The sequence below is a fragment of the Opisthocomus hoazin genome, chromosome 6 (assembly GCF_030867145.1).
Source record: "Opisthocomus hoazin isolate bOpiHoa1 chromosome 6, bOpiHoa1.hap1, whole genome shotgun sequence".
Classification (NCBI taxonomy): domain Eukaryota; kingdom Metazoa; phylum Chordata; class Aves; order Opisthocomiformes; family Opisthocomidae; genus Opisthocomus; species Opisthocomus hoazin.
In genome coordinates this window covers 3,496,469-3,518,921 of record NC_134419.1, presented here as the reverse complement: position 1 = coordinate 3,518,921, position 22,453 = coordinate 3,496,469, and the positions used below count along the sequence as shown (strand labels likewise).

The 22,453-nt window shown below is 52.5% G+C and overlaps 1 protein-coding gene across 10 annotated transcripts in view; it reads right to left on the bottom strand.

Annotated features, from left to right (window-relative positions):
* Nucleotides 1–19,945, bottom strand: part of DOCK7 (dedicator of cytokinesis 7) — a 99,709-nt gene extending 79,764 nt beyond the window's left edge. For all 10 annotated transcript variants that reach the window (XM_075424323.1, XM_075424319.1, XM_075424321.1 and 7 more), the window contains exons 1-2: nucleotides 19,823–19,945; nucleotides 9,706–9,811 (exon numbers count right to left, since the gene is read on the bottom strand). In XM_075424323.1, coding sequence (XP_075280438.1) covers nucleotides 9,706–9,811; nucleotides 19,823–19,860 — 144 coding nt within the window. In that variant the 5' untranslated portion in view covers nucleotides 19,861–19,945. The remainder of the gene's footprint in view (nucleotides 1–9,705; nucleotides 9,812–19,822) is intronic.
* Between the last annotated feature and the right edge of the window lie 2,508 nt (nucleotides 19,946–22,453).

The following is a 22,453-nucleotide window of genomic DNA, read 5'->3' as shown; positions in this document are numbered from 1 at the left end:
CCCTCCCCTCCGCCCTCCCAAGATCCCTACTCTCATGGGAGGGGACACACACACAGGGTGGCATTTCAAATGGTTACCACGTGATGGGCTTGGCAGGATGCATCTGGCAGAACAGGGATCTGAACCCAAGCTGCTCGTGACCCAATCCAAGACCAATTTTCCCTTTATCTGAAATGAGATGCAGAATTCCCAAGGGCAGAGACCCAATCTCTCTGAGGATCGCAGTACAATTTGGGGCCCTGTCAAAATGACAATGGCAAAGGCTGGAAGGTTATACCTCCTGCCTCCCGCGTGGGAGTAACATTCCCTGCGAGGATATGATAAGGGACCCTGAAAAATTAACCTTGCAGAGCTCCTCGTCACAGGGAGGATCCTGACTACTATTTTTACTTGGCAGCTAGGCACTGCTTCAAAATCAGGGTGCTGCTTCTTACCAGTTTTGAAAGTAGGACAAAGTTCCATCTTAACTTCAATACCTCCTTAAATATTAAACAATTTATAACGTGCTAACTGTAACAGATTGCACCAAAGCTTCAACTTCTAAATTAATACCAGCTTCCCACCCACTGCCTCCCTGGGCAAAATCTGGGAGGGACAGCAGGAGCAGATTAACATTTCAAAGCTGAGCCCCAAGCTTCTTGTAGCTATCAGTAGGTCTCCAGGGCAAACAGCCACTTCCCTGGCCGAGCGCTCAGGAATGCAGATGGCCTGTTCTTCCCGGGGCCAAATCCCATCCCGTCACCCTTACAGGGATCCTGCTATCTCGGGGAACCGCACAGCAGTCAGATCTGACGTCCCGGAGGAAGGACTCTGCGTAAATCTGGGAATACAGGAAATGTAACACACTAAAAAAAAATTTGCAGGCAAGTTACAGAAGAGGTTTAAAGAAATATATTTGCTAACCAGGGGCATCAGGTTTACTTTTAAATCTTTTTATTTATTTGAGGTCTTTCATTAGTTAAAGGGGGCTTATAAGAAAGAAGGGGACAGACTTTTCAGTAGGGCCTCTTGCAATAGGATGAGGAGTCATGGTTTTAAATTAAGGGAGGGTACGTTTGGACTGTGTATAAGGAAGAAATTTTTTACAATGAGGGTGGTGACACCCTGGCACAGGTTGCCCAGAGAGGTGATCGATGCCCCATCCCTGGAAACGTTCAAGGTCAGGTTGAACGGGGCTCTGAGCAACCTGATCCAGGTGAAGATGTCCTGGCTCACTGCAGGGGGACTGGACTGGATGGCCTCTAAAGGTCCCTTCCCACCCAAAGCACTGCACGATTCAGTGATCCAATGACAAGTGTGAACTACCGGCCACAGTCACTCTAAGAGGATCTGAAACGTGAGCAGGGCAGTATCAACCACTGACAATGCTCAAGTATTAAACAACATGTTTTACTTGCATAAATCACATTTTCTTTCACTCCAGAAATGGTCATCACTGGACCCAAATTCTAAGAATCACATATTTGTCTACTGCTATTACTGCATTTCAGAAAACCCATACCCCCAGTTTCATATGCCTAATGACTGGTGAGCACAGAGAACAACTGCGTTCGGTTTTTCGGCTGCATTTATAATACACGGAAACAACCAACTGAACCAAGGAGATGCCTAGGCAATCTCTGCTCTTCATCAACCCCAGGCAGCTCCCAGCCCTCAACGAGGATGACACCTCCCCAGCCACAAAGCGCAGTCATTAACCCCACACACATGCGTACGGCCTCTGGAATGCGGCTCCGCATCTCCTGCCCTGCTCTAGCGCTTGTTACTTCTTCTGCGTTGTGTTTTGAAGATGTAATTACTACAGAGAACAGCTGATAAAAGTCCTTGATTTCAAATTGTCATGTGCCTCAAAAATGTCTGTAAGCATTCTCTGTTAGACAAAAAATGTTTTAGAAATAGTCCGAAGCCTCCATTTTTAAGATCTGAGAATATTCGGTATGAAGTTCTGGATTCCTTTTACAAGGCCGGTGATCTGTAACGTGTGTCAAATCCATGCAATATGGTAATGTGTGTCAAATCCATGCTTGAAATGGAAAAAGCCTCTAATGCAAGGAAATACTCGTAAATGTACCTGCCTAAAGAGGGATCCTACACATGACAAGTAACAGCCAGTCACAAAACCAGTGAGATGTTTTATGTACAAATATTGCTAGGTTATTTGCTGTTTTAAGTGGTTGCTAATGTAAGAATCCATTTGGGTATAGAAATATTAATATTAATCAGAGATTAATTAGTTATCTGGGAATACTAAAGCAATTTCTTACCAAACCCAGAAAGACATGAGTTATGCCTCCAAGGATTGGTAAGAAGCAAGACAATATCTTCTTTGATGACTAAGAAGCATGTAATTTCACCAAGAGAGTATTTCAAGAACACAAAGACTTTGATACAGAAAACACAAGTGCTGAGACTGATCTGGAAGAGCTACGCTCTGACAAACTGCGCCAGAGCTGAGAGCACAGAGGCTGAGACAACGAAAACGTCAAAGCTCCATTACTAAAGAAATGAAAAAGCCGAACGGTTTGACCAAACACTCTAGAAAAATCACAGGCTTCCCATCTTGGCAGAAACACTACATCAGGTCAGCGGAGACGGATCCCTCCGGCCCCTTCGGGTTCACGCAGGCAAACAGCGGTGGTTCCGAACTGCGCAAGCTGAACCGCGGTAACCACGAACGTGCATGCTCTGCTGAGTGGAAAATACTTGGCACGGTCACGTCTCAATTACCAGTGGGCAATTTATCCAGGGTATGGATTAACCAGGAGACACACGAAGACGCCAGAGCTGGCATTGCGCGGAGCTGCCTATACTATTAGCTCACAAGCAGCACAAGAAGTGGTTTATATACGCGCCCAGGTGAAGAAATCACTGTGTCTGCCACGTTCACGGGGAGCAAAGCTTCACCTACCAACCCACGAAGTCCGAGCCACCTTCGGGCACAGCCCTGATGTCTCAGCTCCGAGCACCCGCGCAGCCCTGCCTGGAGATGCCAGCAATGAGCCCCAGCAGACAGCTCACCCCTGCAGCCACCACGGAGCAAGGCTCAGCCCCTCGACTGAAGCTCTGGGGACCACGGCGGACCCCCGGCCTCCAGCCTCCTCACCCACTGTTCCGAGCTGGCTCTGCAGAGCCCCCCGAGTGCCCCCGTGCCGCGACAGCATCGGCCACGGGTGCAAAATCTGAGCGCGCCCACCCAACCCTGCGAGCCCAGACAACAGAGACGTGGGGCTCATTCCAATCAGCTTAGCCCTAGGAAGGCTAACGATGCCAGGACTGCGAAAGACAGCGAGTGCATACGTACAAAGAGGCTGCTGCAGCAGCGCAGCGACACCGCACACGCTCACGTGTGCTCTGACGTGGGTTTGCTCCTCCGCGCAGCCCCACGGCACGCTCCGCCGGCGCTCCCAGACAGCCCAGCAGGGCCAAGCAGCTGTAACTCAGCATCGCGAAGCGGCCGCCCTCCCGTCCACTGCTGCCTGCTGGGACAAGCGTGAAAAACTGCAAGCAGACCAACTGGGACTTGGACTGAACATTCTTCTGTTGTAATCTGAATCCAGTGTTCGGAATTTTTTGCAGTTCAGGATATTAGCAGCATTTCCACTAAACATCAGCCTGTTTACACATTCCATTCCTGACAAAGATGTGTCACACCTAGCTTTGTTTATTAAAGGGTAGGATTTAGTGGCATTTTTAGATTCGGAGTACTCATTAACAGGCCTGTCATGAATGCTTCGTTTAAGTAACTGAATTTACTTGGTATAATAACATTTAGTTCAGATTAGTTATCTCTGCTAATGTATAAGCTGGTTCAGTTATCGCAGATGAATGAGACTCAGCGGCCTTTCAGTGGACGCCAGACTCGCCAACGTAACATACAAAACGCTCGTGACCTCTGCAACGTGACTCACTACTGATTTTAGAAACAGTCCAGTTTCAATCTACTAAGCAAAGCGCCCGCCCTAGAGCAGAGTTAGCAGTGAGTAATCCCCAAGGGGAGGAGGCAGGGAAGAGGATGTGGATGCCTCTCCCATCCTCCCCTGTCTGACGAGGACAGCCCATTCAGCCAGGCAGGGCAAAAACCTCCAGGAAATAAATCTAATGGCAGTCACTATTAAGCTTCAATCAGCTTTGAGAGAGCATTAAGGCTTCGCTCGCTTTCCTTTTCATTTTAGTGATTTTGGGGATAAAATTTCTCGGCTCTGAACACTTCAAAACGCCCTTTTCTATGCCGCATAGGATACTGTCGTGTTTTCCCTTGCAGTGTTTTCCGTTCATCTGCACAAGTTACCTCTTCTTCTTCTTTCAAATGATGCTAAAATGAACAATGAAAATATACAAAGGAACCTATATGCTCTCATTGAATGATCAGATACCAGCTTTGAATACACGACCGAAGTCTGACATCCAACAAATACCAGGCAAAGCCTCAGTTAGCCCAGATCGCGCCGCTCGACCCGGCAGTGCTTCACAAAGGGATGTAAATAGCAGCACCTTTATTTTACACGGAGAAGATGGAGCGCTGAGAGCAGATGTGGTCAGATCACATCATGTCCAAGAATCCAGACCCCCTTATTCCCAGACTAATTAGTATCTCTTTAACAGTGTTCCTCCTCATACTAATGTTCAACTGTGCCGTAACATACACCAACAGGCAGGAAATATTACCCCTGCTCCTTTGGAAACAGCTGCCATTTTTCTGTAAAACAACTGAGTATGCATTCCTTCTGCTTCTCTGCACATTCTGTGAAATGCTGCTCTTCTCATTCAAATATACCGCTAAAAAAAAGAAAACAAGAAAATCTACTTTTCTTAGGAAAAAAATATCAAGTTTTGGACAACAACCAAAAACATTTCAATGACTATCTCTGGCACTCAAAAGTAAAGTATTCAGAAACCCAAGATTTTACAAGTCTTTCTCTTATTTGAAAAATATCACGAAGCAACAAAAGTTGCCGAATGTAGAACAAGACACTGAAACAGCCGAGCTACAAGCTAGGAACTGAAGAGGAGTCCAGATCCCAAGCGATTTATTTTCCGTCCTTTGACAACATCATCTGCCCTCATAAAATGACAGTGCACAGACATTAAAAAACGGACAACGGGTCCACCTGCAGATACAAACCAAAACTCTGCTCCTCCTACTCCACCGCAGCAGCCGTTAAACAGCAAACTGACGCACGCATGCCGAGATTCAGAGCAAGCCTTGGGTCGCTCCGACAGCAACTCCTGCGAATCTCGGACAACCCACAACCCAGGTTCATCCAGGTGAAGCGACTGCAGGAACGGGGAGGGGAAGCAGGCCGGTGCCACACTGCGGCACGCAGCCACCAGCAGAAATGGCCGGTGCAACCCAGGGTGAGCAGAGTTAACAGGCACCACAGCACAAGGAGCTGCTCAACAGAGAAAACAAACTTGGAAAGAAAAGAAAGCGGTTACCCAGGAGGGATCATACTAGGCCGTAGTAAACAGTCCAGCTCATCAAATAAACAAAGCAAACACCCCACCTTGCACAGGGCTGGGGAATTCATTGCAAGGAAGGGCAAGCTCTCGGCTTCCAGTGCATTCCATGGCCGAGTGATGAGGTTCAACAAAGGCAAATGCAGGGTCCTGCACCTGGGGAGGAACAACCCCAGGCACCAGTACAGGCTGGGGCTGAGCTGCTGGAGAGCAGCTCTGCAGAGAGGGCCTGGGTGTCCTGGTGGACGACAGGGTGACCATGAGCCAGCAGTGTGCCCTGGCTGCCAAGAAATCCAATGGCATCCTGGGGTGCATTAGGAGGAGTGTGGCCAGCAGGGCGAGGGAGGTTCTCCTTCCCCTCTACTCTGCCCTAGTGAGGCCCCATCTGGAGTCCTGTGTCCAGTTCTGGGCTCCCCAGTTCAAGAAAGATGAGGAGCTACTGGAGAGTCCAGCGGAGGGCTACGAGGATGATGAGGGGACTGGAGCATCTCTCCTACGAGGAGAGGCTGAGGGAGCTGGGCTTGTTCAGCCTGGAGAAGAGAAGGCTGAGAGGGGACCTAATATATGCTTACAAATATCTCAAGGGTGGGTGTCAGGAGGATGGGGCCAAGCTCTTTCCAGTGGAGTCCAGCGACAGGACAAGGGGCAATGGGCACAAACTGGAGCATGGGAAGTTCCGTGTGAACATGAGGAAGAACTTCTTCCCTCTGAGGGTGACGGAGCACTGGAACAGGCTGCCCAGGGGGGTTGTGGAGTCTCCTTCTCTGGAGATATTCAAGACCCGCCTGGTCAAGGTGTTCTACAGCCTACTGTAGGTGACCCTGCTTCGGCAGGAGGGTTGGACTGGGTGACCCACAGAGGTCCCTTCCAACCCCGACCATTCTGTGATTCTGTGAGTCTGGTGGTGGGAAGCCCCAGCTCCCAAGAGGGAACACTGAACCTCTCGATGCACCGAAGATGAGCGCAGCACGTGGCTTACAATCCAGAATGCAAACAGCGAGGTGCAAACGCACACTTGATTCACCAGGGGATTTTGAGAGACTTGCAAAACTAACTTCCAAACACAAAACCTCCTTCATGTAACTCTAATGCTTTACCAGCTCCTGTTTCTCAGTAACAAATTGTTAGTGCCTTCTGTTCTGGATTTCAAAACTAAAAGCTCAGTGCTACAAGCGCTGCGTCCTGCAAGGAGTCCCAGCTCAGCACGCTGGGTTATACAGGAAAAGCCTCCAAAGGCTTTGGACCTGTATCTGTGGTTTGAAGAATGTGCAATTCAAATCAGCTGCTCCTCAAGTGGCAGCAGGGTGGAGGCTGACAATAATAACCACAAGCTCCTGTACAGTCATTTGCAAGCAGCGTCTTCTCCCCAGCTCTACCAGATACTAAATTAGAAACAGTTCTGGCAGCGTTTTGTCTGCTGCCTGTGAAGCAAAAGGGAAGAGACGTGCTAAAATGCAGCTGACAGGTTTTTGCATTTATCCTAGGTTCAACCACACGCAAGCCTGCTGAGTGTGAAAAGTCCCTGCGCTGGCTGCAGCCAACAAGAAACAAACGGGCCAACCAAGCACAGTGCTGAGGGCCCTTCGCTCACAAAACGCCCTAAAAATGTCCCCGTTGGACTGTGTGTAGTAGGACTCTCAGACAAACTACCACAAGCAGCTACGGGTGGCAACTGCCACCAGAGAATCAGTGCCGACCTTATCTGGATCATAGCGATCTACGGACGCGCTCAACACGATGCGCAAGATGCGCTGGACAGTAGAGACCACATCTGCATCACCTTTAAAAGTCCTCCAGCTCCACGCTGCAGGCTCAACGGCGCAACTTGCTCCCGCTGTGGAGATACTCACATGAAACTCCATCACGCAGCATTACAACATCCACACGCTTTAGCACAAATTTCCTATTTCAACCCACACTACGCGCCCTACTCCGGGCTTTCAAGCCAGTATGGCTGCACTAAACTGCCAGGCAGATTCAGGGCCTTCTCTTTCTTCTCTGTAGAAGCGTAACGGCACAAAAACTTCTGAACTTTTCCAGAGCAAATAGCTATTTCAGCTTCACAGCAGTAATGCTTTCTCTCTGCATAATGTTTGCTACCAAACCAGGACAGCCAGGCACAGCATATTCTGATGGGTGCCTAAGGAAGAGAAATTAACCCAAAATTCAGTACAAGCGAACCTCTGTCATATTACGCAGCCTCGGGACATAGACTCATGACTTCACTAAATCTGCTCTTCCTACAGACTCTCCCCTACAAACTATCGCTCCATGTTAATCATGCTTCTGAAGAGCATCTCTGCTCAGCGCAGAATTTAATATGACAAACTCAGAGCTTATCACACCAACCATCACGCAACGCAGTTTGATAGGAAAGGCTCAGAGCCTGCTTCCAGTCAGCATGGCCTTTTCCAGGACTTTTATAGATTCTTGCATATATTTACTAGAAAAGACAACAGCAACGGGACAATGAGAGATACCAGAACTGAAGACAGGGCTGACAATACTGTGACCAACGAATCTGATCCTGCATTAAGAATTACATGTGAAGATCAACAGGACTGAAGCTTTGAGCACACACACTTTGATAATGGCAGAATGGAAAAACCTTAGAAATAGGAAGAAAAAGCAGAGGAGACAATTCAGAGCGAAAGGAGGTGACACAAGGAAAAATAATTATTAAAATATGGCTGGCTGAGGAACAGCTTGGAGAGGTACGCAGAAGAGATCTTGCTTTATGAAAGCAACGGGGAATAGAAAGGCAATTCAGCCAACTTGTTCCAGGATGAAACCACATCCGAGACAAGCGAGGCACAGAAGCTGGCGGGACAGACATCCCACGGGTCCTTCAAAAGTGGGCATCTATTCCTCAGTTATCCATTCCTGCAGGGAAGTGGATTCCATGACCCCGAGCGCTCCATCCAGTGTACGCCGCTAATAGCAGGGGTCCCTGCTTATTGCCTAATACTGGATTATGCAAAAGACCACGCAGAACTGCCAAGTCAGGGCTTTGCATTACCATCCCACACCCCTGCAGAGGTTGCTGCGATAAAGCATTAGCCCTGGACACACCGCTCTCATTAACCACTCCTCCTTGCCGCTCACTCACTGTTCCGGCTGGGCAGAGCCCTGACAACGCCAGCCTTCTGCCCTCCTGGTACCCACACAGCCGACGCCGAGGGAAACGACAGGAGTTCCAGCCCTCCTCATGCCCCAGTGACTCTGGCACAGCTGAGTCTCCTTCAAGAGGAGCTTTCAGCCTGAAGCGAAGCCATTCTTCTAAGCTAGGGGTCAAGTTAGTCTTGGAGATCTCTTTTGAGACGCTAGTAGCTCCAACGACGCATTTGTGCTCTGTATGAGAAAGCTTTAACGCATCACGTTGGACACAGAGCAGTACACAAACTGAGGAAACTCTTCAGGACCCTACTCCAGAACAAGCGAGGACCTTTTGTAAACTCAGAGCACTTGCACAGACTATCAAATTCCAGTACTGCCCAAACTAATCAACCTTCTCTGAAGAAAACAAGATGCTACAATATTTGTTTTCCAAGTTGACTGCTGCAAAAGAAACTGCTGTGAACCGAAGCAACAACTCAAATCAAAAGAACACTTCCAAAAATACAGTTCCAGCCTGAAAAAGTTCACTGAACTCTTGAAATTTTCACCACCACGCTGAATAAATTTTGAAGGTTACTGGTACGCCATGCAAGAAAATCTGACTTCAGAAAGAGCGATTCTGAAAACGTGGCCCACATTTCACCCGCTCTTGAAAACGGACTGCCAACTTGTAAGTAAATCCATATTCCTGAGGAATAACCACATTCAACTTTCACCACAACAGTTAAAATACCCCTGTAGATGAGCCACTCTGGTCCCACTCTCAAGAGCGATAAAAAACACAAGAAAACAACCACCTGAAGTGCACGAGCTTGCAAAGAGCTCTTCATGGAGAGAGCCACACAAGCACGTGGAACTTAATGCCCAGTCCAGGCTGTTCTGGGATAACACAACCAATATCTGGTCAAGGGAGTCCCTTGTCCTACAAAGATTCTGCAGAAACACAAATTCCCAGCCACACCGAGTGATTTGCAAGATAAGACCCCTCCAAAACTAGCAGGAATTATTTTCCTTCATGTTCTCACGGCCGCTTAGGTCAGCCACCTGTCAGTACTGCAATTTCTTTCCAAATGGTAATCAAAATAACGATGCACACCTTCTTCAGCCTTCCACGCTCCAAGCGTTACTTACAGTTGTATGATGAGAGACGCTGCCTCCAATATTGAGGTTTTTGAGAAGCTGGGGAGACCCTCCATACTGCCCCGAGATCTGCTTCCTGACTTCAGCAGCCACAGTTCTGAAACGAGACGAGGGACAGCGTTATCTCTGCAGCAGAATGACAACGAAGATGATCTATCCAACACGCTTTACAACACACGGGAAAAAAATGACCAGGTCAGAACAAAAAATCGTTTCCCCCTTCACACAGGAAAGGTAGCGGTGAGCCTACAGTGACTAGCAGAGGGGACAGGCAATGCACTGGCTGTCAGGGCACATCACCTTATGGTCTCTGCCAGAGAGAAATCCCACCACTGGGCAACTTTTCCCACCAAGACAGAAAACCACCGATCAATCCTTCTATGCCTGCAGGGTAAAATCCACACTGTGCCCCCCTGGGGTCTTCTGCTTTCCCCAACAAGCCACGTTGTCAATGGTAAGCCTGAACACACAGCCGTCAGGTAAACCCACCAAGGGAACACCCCCGCAAAGGAAGGGCACCTCAGAGAGGGAGACGCCGACAGCCAAAGGCTGTCTGAACAACCAGCCACGGGCCAAGCCCCAACACAGCCACCCGCCGTGCAACCCACCAGCAAGCTGCAGCTCACCAGCTTCTTGGGAATGGCAGAAATGGTTTTGCCTCAAAAGCAAACCAAAAGCCTGGATTCTTTCCACAAAAGAGTTTTGCTGAAAAGCTACTGACTACCCCTGGTCTACAGGACCTCATCAACACGACAGTGCTCTTCTCACAGAATCACAGAATGGTCGGGGTTGGAAGGGACCTCTGTGGGTCACCCAGCCCAACCCCCTGCCCAAGCAGGGTCACCCAGAGCCGGCTGCACAGCACCGCATCCAGGCGGGGCTGGAATATCTCCAGAGCAGGAGACTCCACAGCCTCCCTGGGCAGCCTGGGCCAGGGCTCCGTCACCCTCAGAGGGAAGAAGTTCTTCCTCGGGTTCAGACGGAACTTCCCATGCTCCAGTTTGTGCCCGTGGCCCCTTGTCCTGTCGCTGGGCACCACTGGAAAGAGTCTGGCCCTGTCCTCCTGACACCCACCCTGCAGATATTTGTAAGTATATATTAGGTCCCCTCTCAGCCTTCTCTTCTCCAGGCTGAACAAGCCCAGCTCCCTCAGCCTCTCCTCGTAGAAGAGATGTTCCGGTCCCCTCACCATCCTCGTAGCCCTCCGCTGGACACTCTCCAGGAGTCAACGACCAATTTATCCGTGACAAACCCACTCCCAACCGTTGTTCACTGCACCGCAGCCCTGCAGCCCGCTCTGCCTCCCAGAACAAAGTCCCAGTTCCAAACCAGCGCACAGCACAGATGAAGAGCCTGCAAGGACACAGGACTGGCCAGGGTGATTTTTTTTCTGCTGCATCAGCGATCTTTGCGGGACCAGCGCGACGGCTAACAGACTTGCTCCTGATCTCACCCAGGGGAACGTGCTGTGGATCAGCACAGCGCACGAGCTGCTAAAAACCCACCAAGTAAAGCTGGTTAAACCTCACCTGAGTAAAACCTTGACATCAGGGTGGGTTCCCGGCTTCGGGACTGCTGTGGCAGTGAACGCTGGTGGGCAGGAATGGGGGCAGGCGGAGGCAGACGATGCCAATGGAAGAGAAGGGAACTCTTAACGGGAACTAGCTGGGACAACCGAGCCTACCATGGAGAGCAGATGTTTCCTCAGGCCAGAGGATGGGAGTAAGATTAGCTAGAGGAAGCATTATTTTGTCTTTTAAAAAAGTGGACTGCAGAAAAAAAAAAAAAAAGTTTATGTATTCTGGCTGCAAGAAATCATTTGCTTCATGTTTGCTTTCACCCCCAGGAGATCGTGTTTTCACTTCTGGAGGGTGGCTTCTGAAGGCAGACCAAAGGGCTCCTGCTGGGGACAGACAGCATTCGGGCTGCCCGATCGCCCTCGGGAAAACCATCTCCCCCGCTCCCACCACGCGCACGCACGCACTCACAGACACGCGAGGACAAACCACACGCTGCTGGCGTTCAGAGCAAAATTGGGAATGTATTAAAATGGCTGCTTGGCATGGAAAACACCCGGCGTCTGTGGCTGGCGAGATGGAAAAGCTCACCCCCGGGTTGCAGACGATCTCTGCTTTAAACCCGATCTCTTACCCAGTGCGTGTGTCGTGTGATTCCTGAGGACAGGCAGAAGAGAGCCCTTCGCTGTGTGGCTGGCAGGAAAAATCACAACCCGCATCTCGCCACGCAGCACGACGCAGGAAAAACAAAAAATCCTTCCCCGTTTTCAAGTGACACAGCCCGTCACACAGCCTTAACTCCAGCCACGGCCGCGCTTTACCCCCGCTCGAAGCGGCAGCCAGCTCGGCCGCACCGGCAGCGTTGCTCAGGGGCACCGTGAGTTTGCGCCGATGCTATCGCACCGCCCGACATCATCCCCGCTGAGAAGGTCGTTTGATGCAAGGGGGGAGCAAACCTGGTAAAGCAAAGGGCGGCACTGATCAGCACGGCTTCTGACCGCGTGCGGCACATCGACGGCTGCTCCATGCTGCTGCCCCTTAATAACCTCACGGGATATCAAAAATGCCCCTGAAGCGTGATGACAGCAGGTCAGAACTGAACAACCTCGGTAGATTTAGATGAGATATTAGGCAGAAATTCTTCCCCATGAGGGTGGGGAAACACTGGTCCAGGCTGCCCAGAGAAGCTGTGGCTGCCCCCTCCCTGGCAGTGCTCAAGGCCAGGTTGGATGGAGCTCTGAGCACCCTGAGCTGGTGGGAAATGTCCCTGCTCATGGCAGGGGGGTTGGAACCAGATGAGCTTTAAGGTCCCTTCCAACCCTTACAATTCCAAGACACCATCCTTACTCTCAAGTCTTATGTGGTCCCATCTCTCTAGCTTTCACAATTACCAGTCAAACTTCTCCCCACACAAAGTAACCGGCTACCAATCGTCTCAACCTCCAAACTCCTGAGTGGAGTCTGCAGGACTTACTACTTACTCCAAGCCTGCAGTCTAACCCACAGCTCTTGTCGGCAGCCTTTCTGTATCACCGCATTCACAAATGCACTGAACGCCATTCCCCCTACCGCAAAGCATCATGCTTCTGCCATTTAGCCACCATCTTCCAACGTAATCTGATCTCCAAGTGTATTTATGGGTAATCTATACCCGTTTGGTTTCCTGCCAGCACCATCAGCTAGGTCCAACAGCCCTCCTCCCTCTCCTTCCCACGCGCAAGGTACTCACAAAACTTGGTCGCGTCCCCTGCCAGCCTTCCTTCCGCAAGGCTGAGCGAGGCCAGCGCTGCAAGGGGCTCTCGGCTCCCTCCGTCACCCCGACGGCTCTTCCCCCCATCTGTTCCAGCGGGCACTCACGCCTTTTAACACACTGCCTTTCGTCCTGATCGCTCGCCCCAGACCAGGCCTGACCAGGGCTCTGTGCAGCCAAACGAGTATTTTCCTACTGAGAGGACACCTCAGCTGACTGCCTTCAGGGCTGCTTCCTCGCCGCTTCGGCTCAGAGCTTCACAGTTTCCTAAAACTGACACTACACCGGCCTTCTCCTTCCCCATTTCCAGTGCTGTTTGTCCAGGACAAATGCCATCTACTCACAGCTAAGAAGTTCATGTTATATTATAACGCTGAACACTATTTCTACCTAGAAGCTATGCTTCCCAAACCAACTTCGCTTAACACACCAAACCCAGCCAGAAAGGAGAAATAAATCTCAGAATAGAATACTGTAGGTGACCCTGCTTCGGCAGGAGGGTTGGACTAGATGACCCACAGAGGTCCCTTCCAACCCCTACTATTCTGTGATTCTGTGATTCTGTAATAGTCTCCAAATGAAAAAAAAAAATATAATCCATTTGTCAGAAGAGCCATTAAAGCTCTTGATAATTAGAAGGACAGATAAAAAAACTGCCTCTTTAATAACTATCTTAGATTCAACACGTAACCTGGGATGCTTAGATAAACATTCCAGTTAATTACAGCCCACAGCTTCACGAATGTCTGTGTTTAAAGTACCTCTTCCCTCCTCACTTCCTTTCTGACCTTCTTCACGGGTTAATTATTGTGTGTACATGTGGTTCACGCAGAAAAAAATAGAAAGACAAAGGAGAGGAAAAAAAATCCCCTTGGAACTGGCTTCTAAAGCAAAACAAGACTGGTCATTCTCGAAGTACTCTGAGCTGCAAATAATAAAATGAAAGCATTTGTTTGCACTTCCATGTTTCTTTATTACACACAAAAATAATTTCTGTTTCTATGTGGCCTACACACTCAAACTCAAAAATTGTTCCTTTTTTTTCTTTTTTTTTTTAGCTTAAGCAGCATGCTGGCAACAGGCTCACCAAGACCCAAGACCTGTCCAGTTGTGCCGAGCGGGGTCCAGCACCCTTCCCTTCCGCAGCAAAGGCGGCCCAGGGTGCAGCCACCTGTATCACCTGCGGCAGAGATCTAAGGAAGCCTCTCGTTTCCATAGCCCCCCCCCCCCCCCCATTTTGAACGAGCAATGCAAATCGTCTGTTTCTCCCCATCCCGCTAATTACAAAACTGTTACTCCTGGCCGTTCTGCATCTTGTGCGTCACGTGCAGCGACGGGACGTTCAGCGAGCCTTCGCCTCTTGAGAAAGGCAGCCTGGCACAGCGAGGCGTCTGTGCCAATCCACAGCAAAGCTGCTTGTTCTCCCTCAGCAGCAGAGAAAACTGTATTTACATAGTTTACTTTTCAGAGTGAAAGCATCCCCCTTTGTTCAGCCAGCTCGCTTGCACACAACTCTGCACGTCGGTGGAGGCATCTCCCCTACTTCAGTCACCGTGCTTGGGCTGGAGCTCCCGAAGTCAAACGGCACTGCCCGGCAGCGTCCGCCATGCCGTTGCAGCTGAGTTGGAATCACAGAATCACAGATTGCCTGTCCCTCTGTCCCTGCTCCGACGGGGCTCTCCTGCCTGCGGAGCCGACCCACGGGTACGTGTCGCTGGGGAGGAGGGACCCTGCCGGAGGGAGAGCCCTGGCCTCGAGCCACCCTGCCAGTCCAGCCTTCCTCCCAAACCCACGCTCTCGTTTCCTTCGGAGTCAGCTCCTTCCCCTCCGAGCGAAATGGGTCTGATTTACAACCCGCAGCCGAGGAAATACCCAGCCTGATCCTGACCGCTGCAGGGCAAGCGTGGGTTCTTAAATTAACACACAAGACGAGCAACAACATCTTCCCTTTTTCCTTCCCATTGATTAAAACAGAAAACACGACACGACGCTGCCTGTGGTGCTCTTCTGATAATATTTGATTATTGAGGCTGAAAGCGTCACCCCTAGGCTGCAGCGAAGGGAGCGAGCTCCCACGACACCTTACTGCGAAAATCACCACAGGACCGGATTCTTCAGGAGAGATCAAAGTCACACCCCACGTCAAAAAGCCCCAACCAAACGAGGAAGCCTTGCACAAAGCAGCAGCTGCGGAGCGGAGCGCTGGAGATGAACGGTTCTCCCCGGCTTCGCGCTTGCTTCAGGCACCCAGAGATCTCCTCAGGCTTCCCGGAGCGCTGCCGACTCCCGCACGAGACACCCACAGTGGCTCAACAGGGACTTGTGGAGAGCAGGGAAGAGCTGCTCTGAAGCTTCTGTTAAAAATACTCTCAGCTATCCAGGATGGCGTTTTGACAATGCAAACGGCATCTGGAGGTGGGAAGGGAATAAGCGGCGATGAATACCCTGCTGTGACCACCCCGTTTCTGGCCGGATTCGGTGCTCGTGGAAGCCAGCGACAGCTTTGCTATCGGTTTCGGTGGGCGCACGTTTCACACCGTCCCTTTTCACCCAAAGGCAGGGCAAAGGCGGCTGTCAGTCTCCCTGACACATCATTCCAGCAATGTAAAACGGCTCTAAATGAACGCAAATGTAAATTTAGTCTTCCCAAGTCACCTTTTACAGCACCCTATCAGCATCTAGGGAGCTTCGGCAGGAATAAGATGCTAGCTCTGAAGTGTTTTCCCCTCCATTCAAACCCATAAAAACAAGCTGCAATTACTCCAGAAATCCAGCGTAAGAGCCCTGGATGACAGGGAATTTCCAAATCACTGAATGCTCGAGCGCAGGGTCACCCTCTGAGCCAGGGCTCTGCGCGAGAGTCCCCAGTGCCTCACAGCACTCTGAGGTTCCCGATCACACACAAGCACCTCGGAAGGGGCTGGACCCACGAGGGTGAAAACCAATTTTCTTCAGACTCCATCGAGAGCCGGGGACAGGAAAACTGAAAATTCTCAGCAAGAGAATGAAGACCAGTGGTAAAAATGACACCCTGGACTTTGTGTAAGGCTGAAACGCAAAGCAAAGGATAGGGCAGGTATGTTATTCCAAGTCACAAGGGTCCTCTTTAACTGTGGGAGCAGTAAAGGAAGGGTAAAACGCCTTCCAGGGAAAGACACTTTCAAAATGGTGATGACCAAAGCAGCAGTTCTGGATTCCCTAGATAACTCGCTCTCAGGATGGTCCAAGAGCAGTGACCAGGCACTGAGACAGGGGCTCACGTGAAAGGCTACATGAGTTTGCCTGAACTGCGTACGCTGAGTGATGTTTAAAAGGTGATTTTTTTTCTTTTTCTGTATTTGAACCCTAAAAAAACCGCACACCTCTTCCTCTGCCTGCCCCTGGAAAGACTGGAGTGCTGGGATACAACACGCTTCGCTTACTGGGACATCCAGGAACTCAAGAGCTGATGTTTCTGGTGGTGGGGCTTCCACGCCCCGTTTCCCTGCCAAGCGGCCCCATCCCCAGAAAAATCTACTGGGATAACGCAACTGGGAATCCGCAGCGCAGGCAGGCGAAGGGGGAGCGCTCGGCGGGTCGGCGCAGCACAACCCCGGAGGGGCCAGACGTGGCACCCGGCTCGGGCGGTACCGAGCGCCCAGCCCTGCCGAGAGCGAGCGGGCAGCTTAGATGGTTCCTCAAGAACAAGGTATTGGCTGTTTGGGTTCTTTACCGAGACATCTGAGTGAACGAGCTTTACCTCTGCCGGTGTGGATCCTGCCTCCCGCTAACTCTGCCCTAGTGCCCCGAACACTGCATGAGCTGAACTAACCTTCTGCACTAAACAGAAGCACATTTATTCTCACACTGAGATGGAAACCATTGCGTAGAAGCAGCTACAGAATTATTACGATGCTGCAGAAGGACATGCTCCAATACAGTTTAATAACAAATTCATTACTGATATATCTCTAGTTAAAAAATAACAATTTCAGGTGAGATTTCAGGTATTATTAATTCACCATAGTAAGTTTTACTGAGGAGTTTCTTCCGATGGAGTCATGAAGAATTAGCAAGTACACGTGACGGCCAAAGTTCAGGCTAAAAATCTGTTCTAGTTTGAAGCCTTCCAACAAAAGCGCAGCACGATCTAGTCAGAAAAATACCTTGTACCAGACAGTTTTAAAAAGGTATTTTGAAACTGCTGTAGCAGCCACCGACAGCTGCTTTCCCCAACATTCAAAGGCTCCAGCAGCAATAAGCAGCCACCGCACGGCACCGGAGCTCCGTACGCACCCCTGAGGTGCACCGCGCTGGCTGAAGAAAGCACAGGCAGTAAATCAGAGCCGTGAAGACCACATCTGTGGGCTTTCTCGGAAACAGAACAGCCCATCTCACGTTTCTTTTTCTACCACTACCGTAATACCCAGCTTCGAAGCTCGCATCTCTTCGGCAGGCAGGCCTTAAACTGCCCTCACGGATCTGAATTAGATCGCATTTGCATTACACACTATTGGGCAAACCAGAGCAGCACGGCTATTTCCTGTGAATGAGACAAATGCTACATCTACCTCGATGAGTAAGCCAAACCGGAGGGCAGAGTGTGAAAATGTGATGGATCTATTCTTCTTCAAACAATGGAACTGGGAAGGGCTTCCAGCAGCCACCAACACGGCTCTCGGGACTTCCGCATGCTGCTTGCTCGAATCTCTCCTCCTCTGAAAGAGTAACATCCACGGCAGCACGTTCTGCGTCAGCACAAGAAGGGCTACAGCTCAGTCTGGGCACCTCTGCGTTCATCATCTCTCCTGCCCACAAGTTTTTGCCTTCATGTGCACTGGATGTGCAGCCCACAAACCAAGAACTTCACATTTCTCAGAAGACAACACTAAAATGCGGGAAATCCCAGAGAGAAACACAGCGGTCTTACACATGAGCATCAAAGAAAAGAGTTGGAGATGCAACACCCCTGCTCCAGGAGGAGCTGACCTCATCGCAGACCACCTGGGTCCTTCTGCAGGCACAGCCTGCACCAACAGCTGACTCCACAAACGAATCCGACACGTCGAAAAGACCGCCTCTGCCTCCCACACCCGCACTGCTGCCGTTCGGTTGGTTTGAGAACTCATCGAGCGGAGATCAGCAGGTACACACACAGCTGGGACCTCTGCGCTGCCGCCTGATGAACCTCCTGCGCCGAGCCGGTGCCCGGCACGAGCAGAAACCTGGCGAGCACCCGCAGCGGTCACCCCAGGGCCGCTCTATTTAACTTCCCGCCAGGGCTGCAGAACTCTCTCGCCCTTACTTCTAGTACTTGTCTCGCATGGGACTGGAGCATCTCTCCTACGAGGAGAGGCTGAGGGAGCTGGGCTTGTTCAGCCTGGAGAAGAGAAGGCTGCGAGGGGACCTAATATATGCTTACAAATATCTCAAGGGTGGGTGTCAGGAGGATGGGGCCAGACTCTTTCCAGTGGTGCCCAGCGACAGGACAAGGGGCAACGGGCACAAACTGGAGCATGGGAAGTTCCAGCTGAACATGAGGAAGAACTTTTTCCCTCTGAGGGTGACGGAGCCCTGGCCCAGGCTGCCCAGGGAGGCTGTGGAGTCTCCTTCTCTGGAGATATTCCAGACCCGCCTGGACAAGGTATTGTGCAGCCTGCTCTGGGTGACCCTGCTTCGGCAGGAGGGTTGGACTGGGTGACCCACAGAGGTCCCTGCCAACCCCGACCATTCTGTGATTCTGTGACTATTCCTATCACTACAGTCAAGAACCGGGAAAACGGCCTGGCAGCAAATCCAGCTCCCTCCACTCCCGAGGCCTCGGCCTGTCACGTTAACCCCTGGCTGATGCATACCAGAGCTTGCAGAGACCCATGAGAGAGAAGCAACGTTTCCACCCCCATCTTCAGATCCCGAGCAGGGTGGGAATGATGCCACTCCTCTACCTCCTACCCAGCCTTCTCCTTTGAGCTCCTTCTTTGTCCATGACCCTTCTCCACCACAGCTTCTGTGACTGCAGCTATCGGTACCTACAGTTTTCTCACTCAACGGCACGAAAACGATACTCCTTTCACTATCATCCACAGCCTCACGGACAGCAACAGCAGAACCGACGGTTCCCACTTTCACGGCTGCTGGTTGCAGCCAGGAGAGGCTGTAACACCAAAGGCCAGCGGGTCGGACCTGCGAATGGAAAAACAGCGGCTCCCACCCGGAACCACACGCCAGACTCGGAACACGGAACCACAGAGAGCTGGTACGTGCAGGTGATTTCCGATAAACACTCCTCTCTTTAAAAATAAAAAGAAAAAAAAAAGAGAAAACCCCACAACTTCGTCAAACGCCAGGACGCGTAGCAGCGCAAGCCTCCAGCAGCCCCGCAGGCCCCAGGAGCTGCGCCGGCCGTACCCAGCCGCTGCTCGGGCACCGGGGGAAGGCAACGCTCTCCGCACCTCGCAGGCAGCCGGCGGGCAGGGCCGCGGCTCCCCGGGCCGGCAGCGGAGGGAAGGGGAGGGGAGGCCGGCCCGGCGCAGGCTCCGGCAGCCCCGCAGCGGCGGGGCAGCCCCGGCCGCCCATTGTGCGGCGAGAGCGGCCCGGCCGGCCTTTGTTGGCGGGGAGCCGAGCGGCACGGCTGCCTCCCTCCCTCCCGGTCCCCCCGCCGTGCCCGGGGGAGGCGGACACCGCGCACGGCCGCACACCCCCCCCCCCCGCTTTGTTACAGACGCGGGGAACCGCGGCCCCGCGGCGCCGGCCTGGGCGGACCCTGCCCGGGGGCCGAAGGCCGAGAGGCCGCGCCGGGCCCGTTCTCCCCCGCCGCGGGCCGGCCCCGGCCCCGGTGCCGGCGCGCCCCGGGCCGCGCTACCTGCTGATCTTCTGGGCGAAGGCGCGGCGCTCGGCCATGGCCGCGCTGCGGGGCTCGGCGCGGCCGCTCCTCGGAGCCGGGGAACGGGCGCCGTAATGCTCGGCGGAGGCGCGCACCCGCGCGGCGCGCCCGGCCCCTGCTCCCACCCTCGGCGCTGGCCGCGCCCGCCCGCCTCCTCCCCCTCGGCGGGAGGGGGCCGCTCCTCGCAGACTTACGGCGGGGCGGGCAGTGACCGGCCGCGGCGCCGGGCCCCGGGGGCGGGCGGTGCGGGACCGGCGGCGATGCGGCCTCCGCCCGCGGGGTTCGGGCGGGTTCACCGAGCGCGGACCGCTCGGAGCCCAGCTCCTCGCCTGTGCTGACCCGCGGGAGCCCAGCTCCGGGCTGGCCCGGGTGTGCGGGGCGCGGCCGGGTCCCCCGGGCCACCCGTGTGCCCGCCCGGCACCGCGCCGAGGGACCCGCGGGACGCCGGGACGGGGCTCTCGGTCTGTGGTACCCTGTGTGGGACCAGCGTTTCCTTCAGAACGGCCAAAAATCCGCCCCAATTAGAAGAGGGCCGGAACAGCGCAGCAGCCATCCCTCCACCCAGGCGGGTCGTCACTAGGGAGGCCCCATCTGCAGTGCTGTGTCCAGTGCTGGGCTCCCCAGTTCAAGAAAGATGAGGAGCTACTGGAGAGAGTCCAGCGGAGGGCTACGAGGATGAGGAGGGGACTGGAGCATCTCTCCTACGAGGAGAGGCTGAGGGAGCTGGGCTTGTTCAGCCTGGAGAAGAGAAGGCTGAGAGGGGACCTTAGAAATGCCCATAAATAACTTCAGGGTGGGTGTCAGGAGGACGGGGCCAGACTCTTTCCAGTGGTGCCCAGCGACAGGACAAGGGGCAACGGGCACAAACTGGAGCATGGGAAGTTCCAGCTGAACATGAGGAAGAACTTCTTCCCTCTGAGGGTGACGGAGCCCTGGCCCAGGCTGCCCAGGGAGGCTGTGGAGTCTCCTTCTCTGGAGATATTCCAGACCCACCTGGACGTGGTGCTGTGCAGCCTGCTCTGGGTGACCCTGCTTCGGCAGGGGGTTGGGCTGGGTGACCCACAGAGGGCCCTTCCAACCCCGACCATTCTGTGATTCTGTGATTCTGTCACCACCAGCCCCTCGCTACGCCGTGTTGTACCCAAGGTGGTCGTACTAATGGGAAGTGGAGGCGGAGGGTGAGGAGCTGAAAAAAAAAAAAAACCCTTATTTTGGGACTTCAAAAAAAGATGGAGCCTAGGACGCGGTCCAGCGAAGAATTCAAAGTCAGTGGTAGACGGCATGTGCCGTGAGTTAATCTGAACCAGAGAACTATTACTAGCCATCGAGGAAGCACCCAAAAGCAGTGAGTGTCGATTGACCCGAGCCCGCCTGCCTGCACGGTGTGAACGCTCCCAGCACGCTGCGGCTGCAGTCTGAGCACACCGATTTTTCCGCTCGCAGCAGCCACCGATTTCCAGCTGCGTGTAATTATCCCGCTTTCCTGCTTGTATGTGTTGGCACAGGGGATGCCAGGCCCCGAAATCTGCAAACACGCACACACGTGAGTAATCCCACCGGAGTTCACCAGGCTCTGTGCGTACATAAAGCGCATCCCACGTGGGTGAGACTGCAGCCCGCGACAGAAACGTGCTGTCATGCGTTACGCAGACGCACGCACACGCGTGCACGCAGGCGGAGGCACTGCGAAGCGAAGACCCACTGTGTGCTGCTGAGAAAGGGCTGCGCTTCTCCAAAGGGGAGGGGGGAAAATGCCCCACTAACGTCCACCGAGACAAAGACTTTCGCTCCTGAATTACCGCCTGCGCGTAGAACCGCACGCGGGATTCGTCCGTCGCACAGAGCGGGCAGGGTGGGCCGTTTGCCTTCGTACATCCACGCAAGCTGTGGTTGTCCTGTCACTGGAAGTGCCAGAGGTAAGGAGGGACGGGGCTTTGAGGAACCTGATCTAGCAAAAGATGTCCCAGCCCCTGGCAGGGGGGTGGACTAGAGGATCTTTAAAATGTCCCTTTCCAACCCAAACCATTCTATGATCCTACGAATAAACTCTCCTGCAAAGTGTGTGTGCATACAAGAACAGGCCTAAGCATGAGGGTCCACCAGAAGTGTTTCCTCTTTCCCATCCCCCGTCCCATATGGAATTTCCTTTCCAAAGTTTGAGATGCAAGAAGGGCTAATTTAGTCCTGCCTTCAGGGAAAATGTCACCGCCTGACTCTATTATACCGAAACTGGGAATCCTGCGTTTCTGAAAAGGGAAATTTTTATTGCTGGCAGAAGGTGCCAAGAGCAGCCCAGCCCCAGGAGCCCTGACAGACAGAGCGCAGAGCATCCAAGGTCGATTGAGAGACCTCTTGGATTTTAGGTGTCATTTTCCCCTCCGGTCAGTTACTACCACTGACAGAAGAACTCGATAAAGTTGTGGGACGCATGAAGTCAGCTGAGTATCCTCCCCAAAATCTACACATAGCTTACTTAATAGCCTTCTACCATGGATTTGTTAGCGTGGGCTGTTTAAAGACCCAGGACACGCTTCAAAACACAGTAATGACATAGGCACCTTCAGGTCTCTGCCTGATGAGCAGAACAGTTTGCCTTGAAAGAGCCATCCA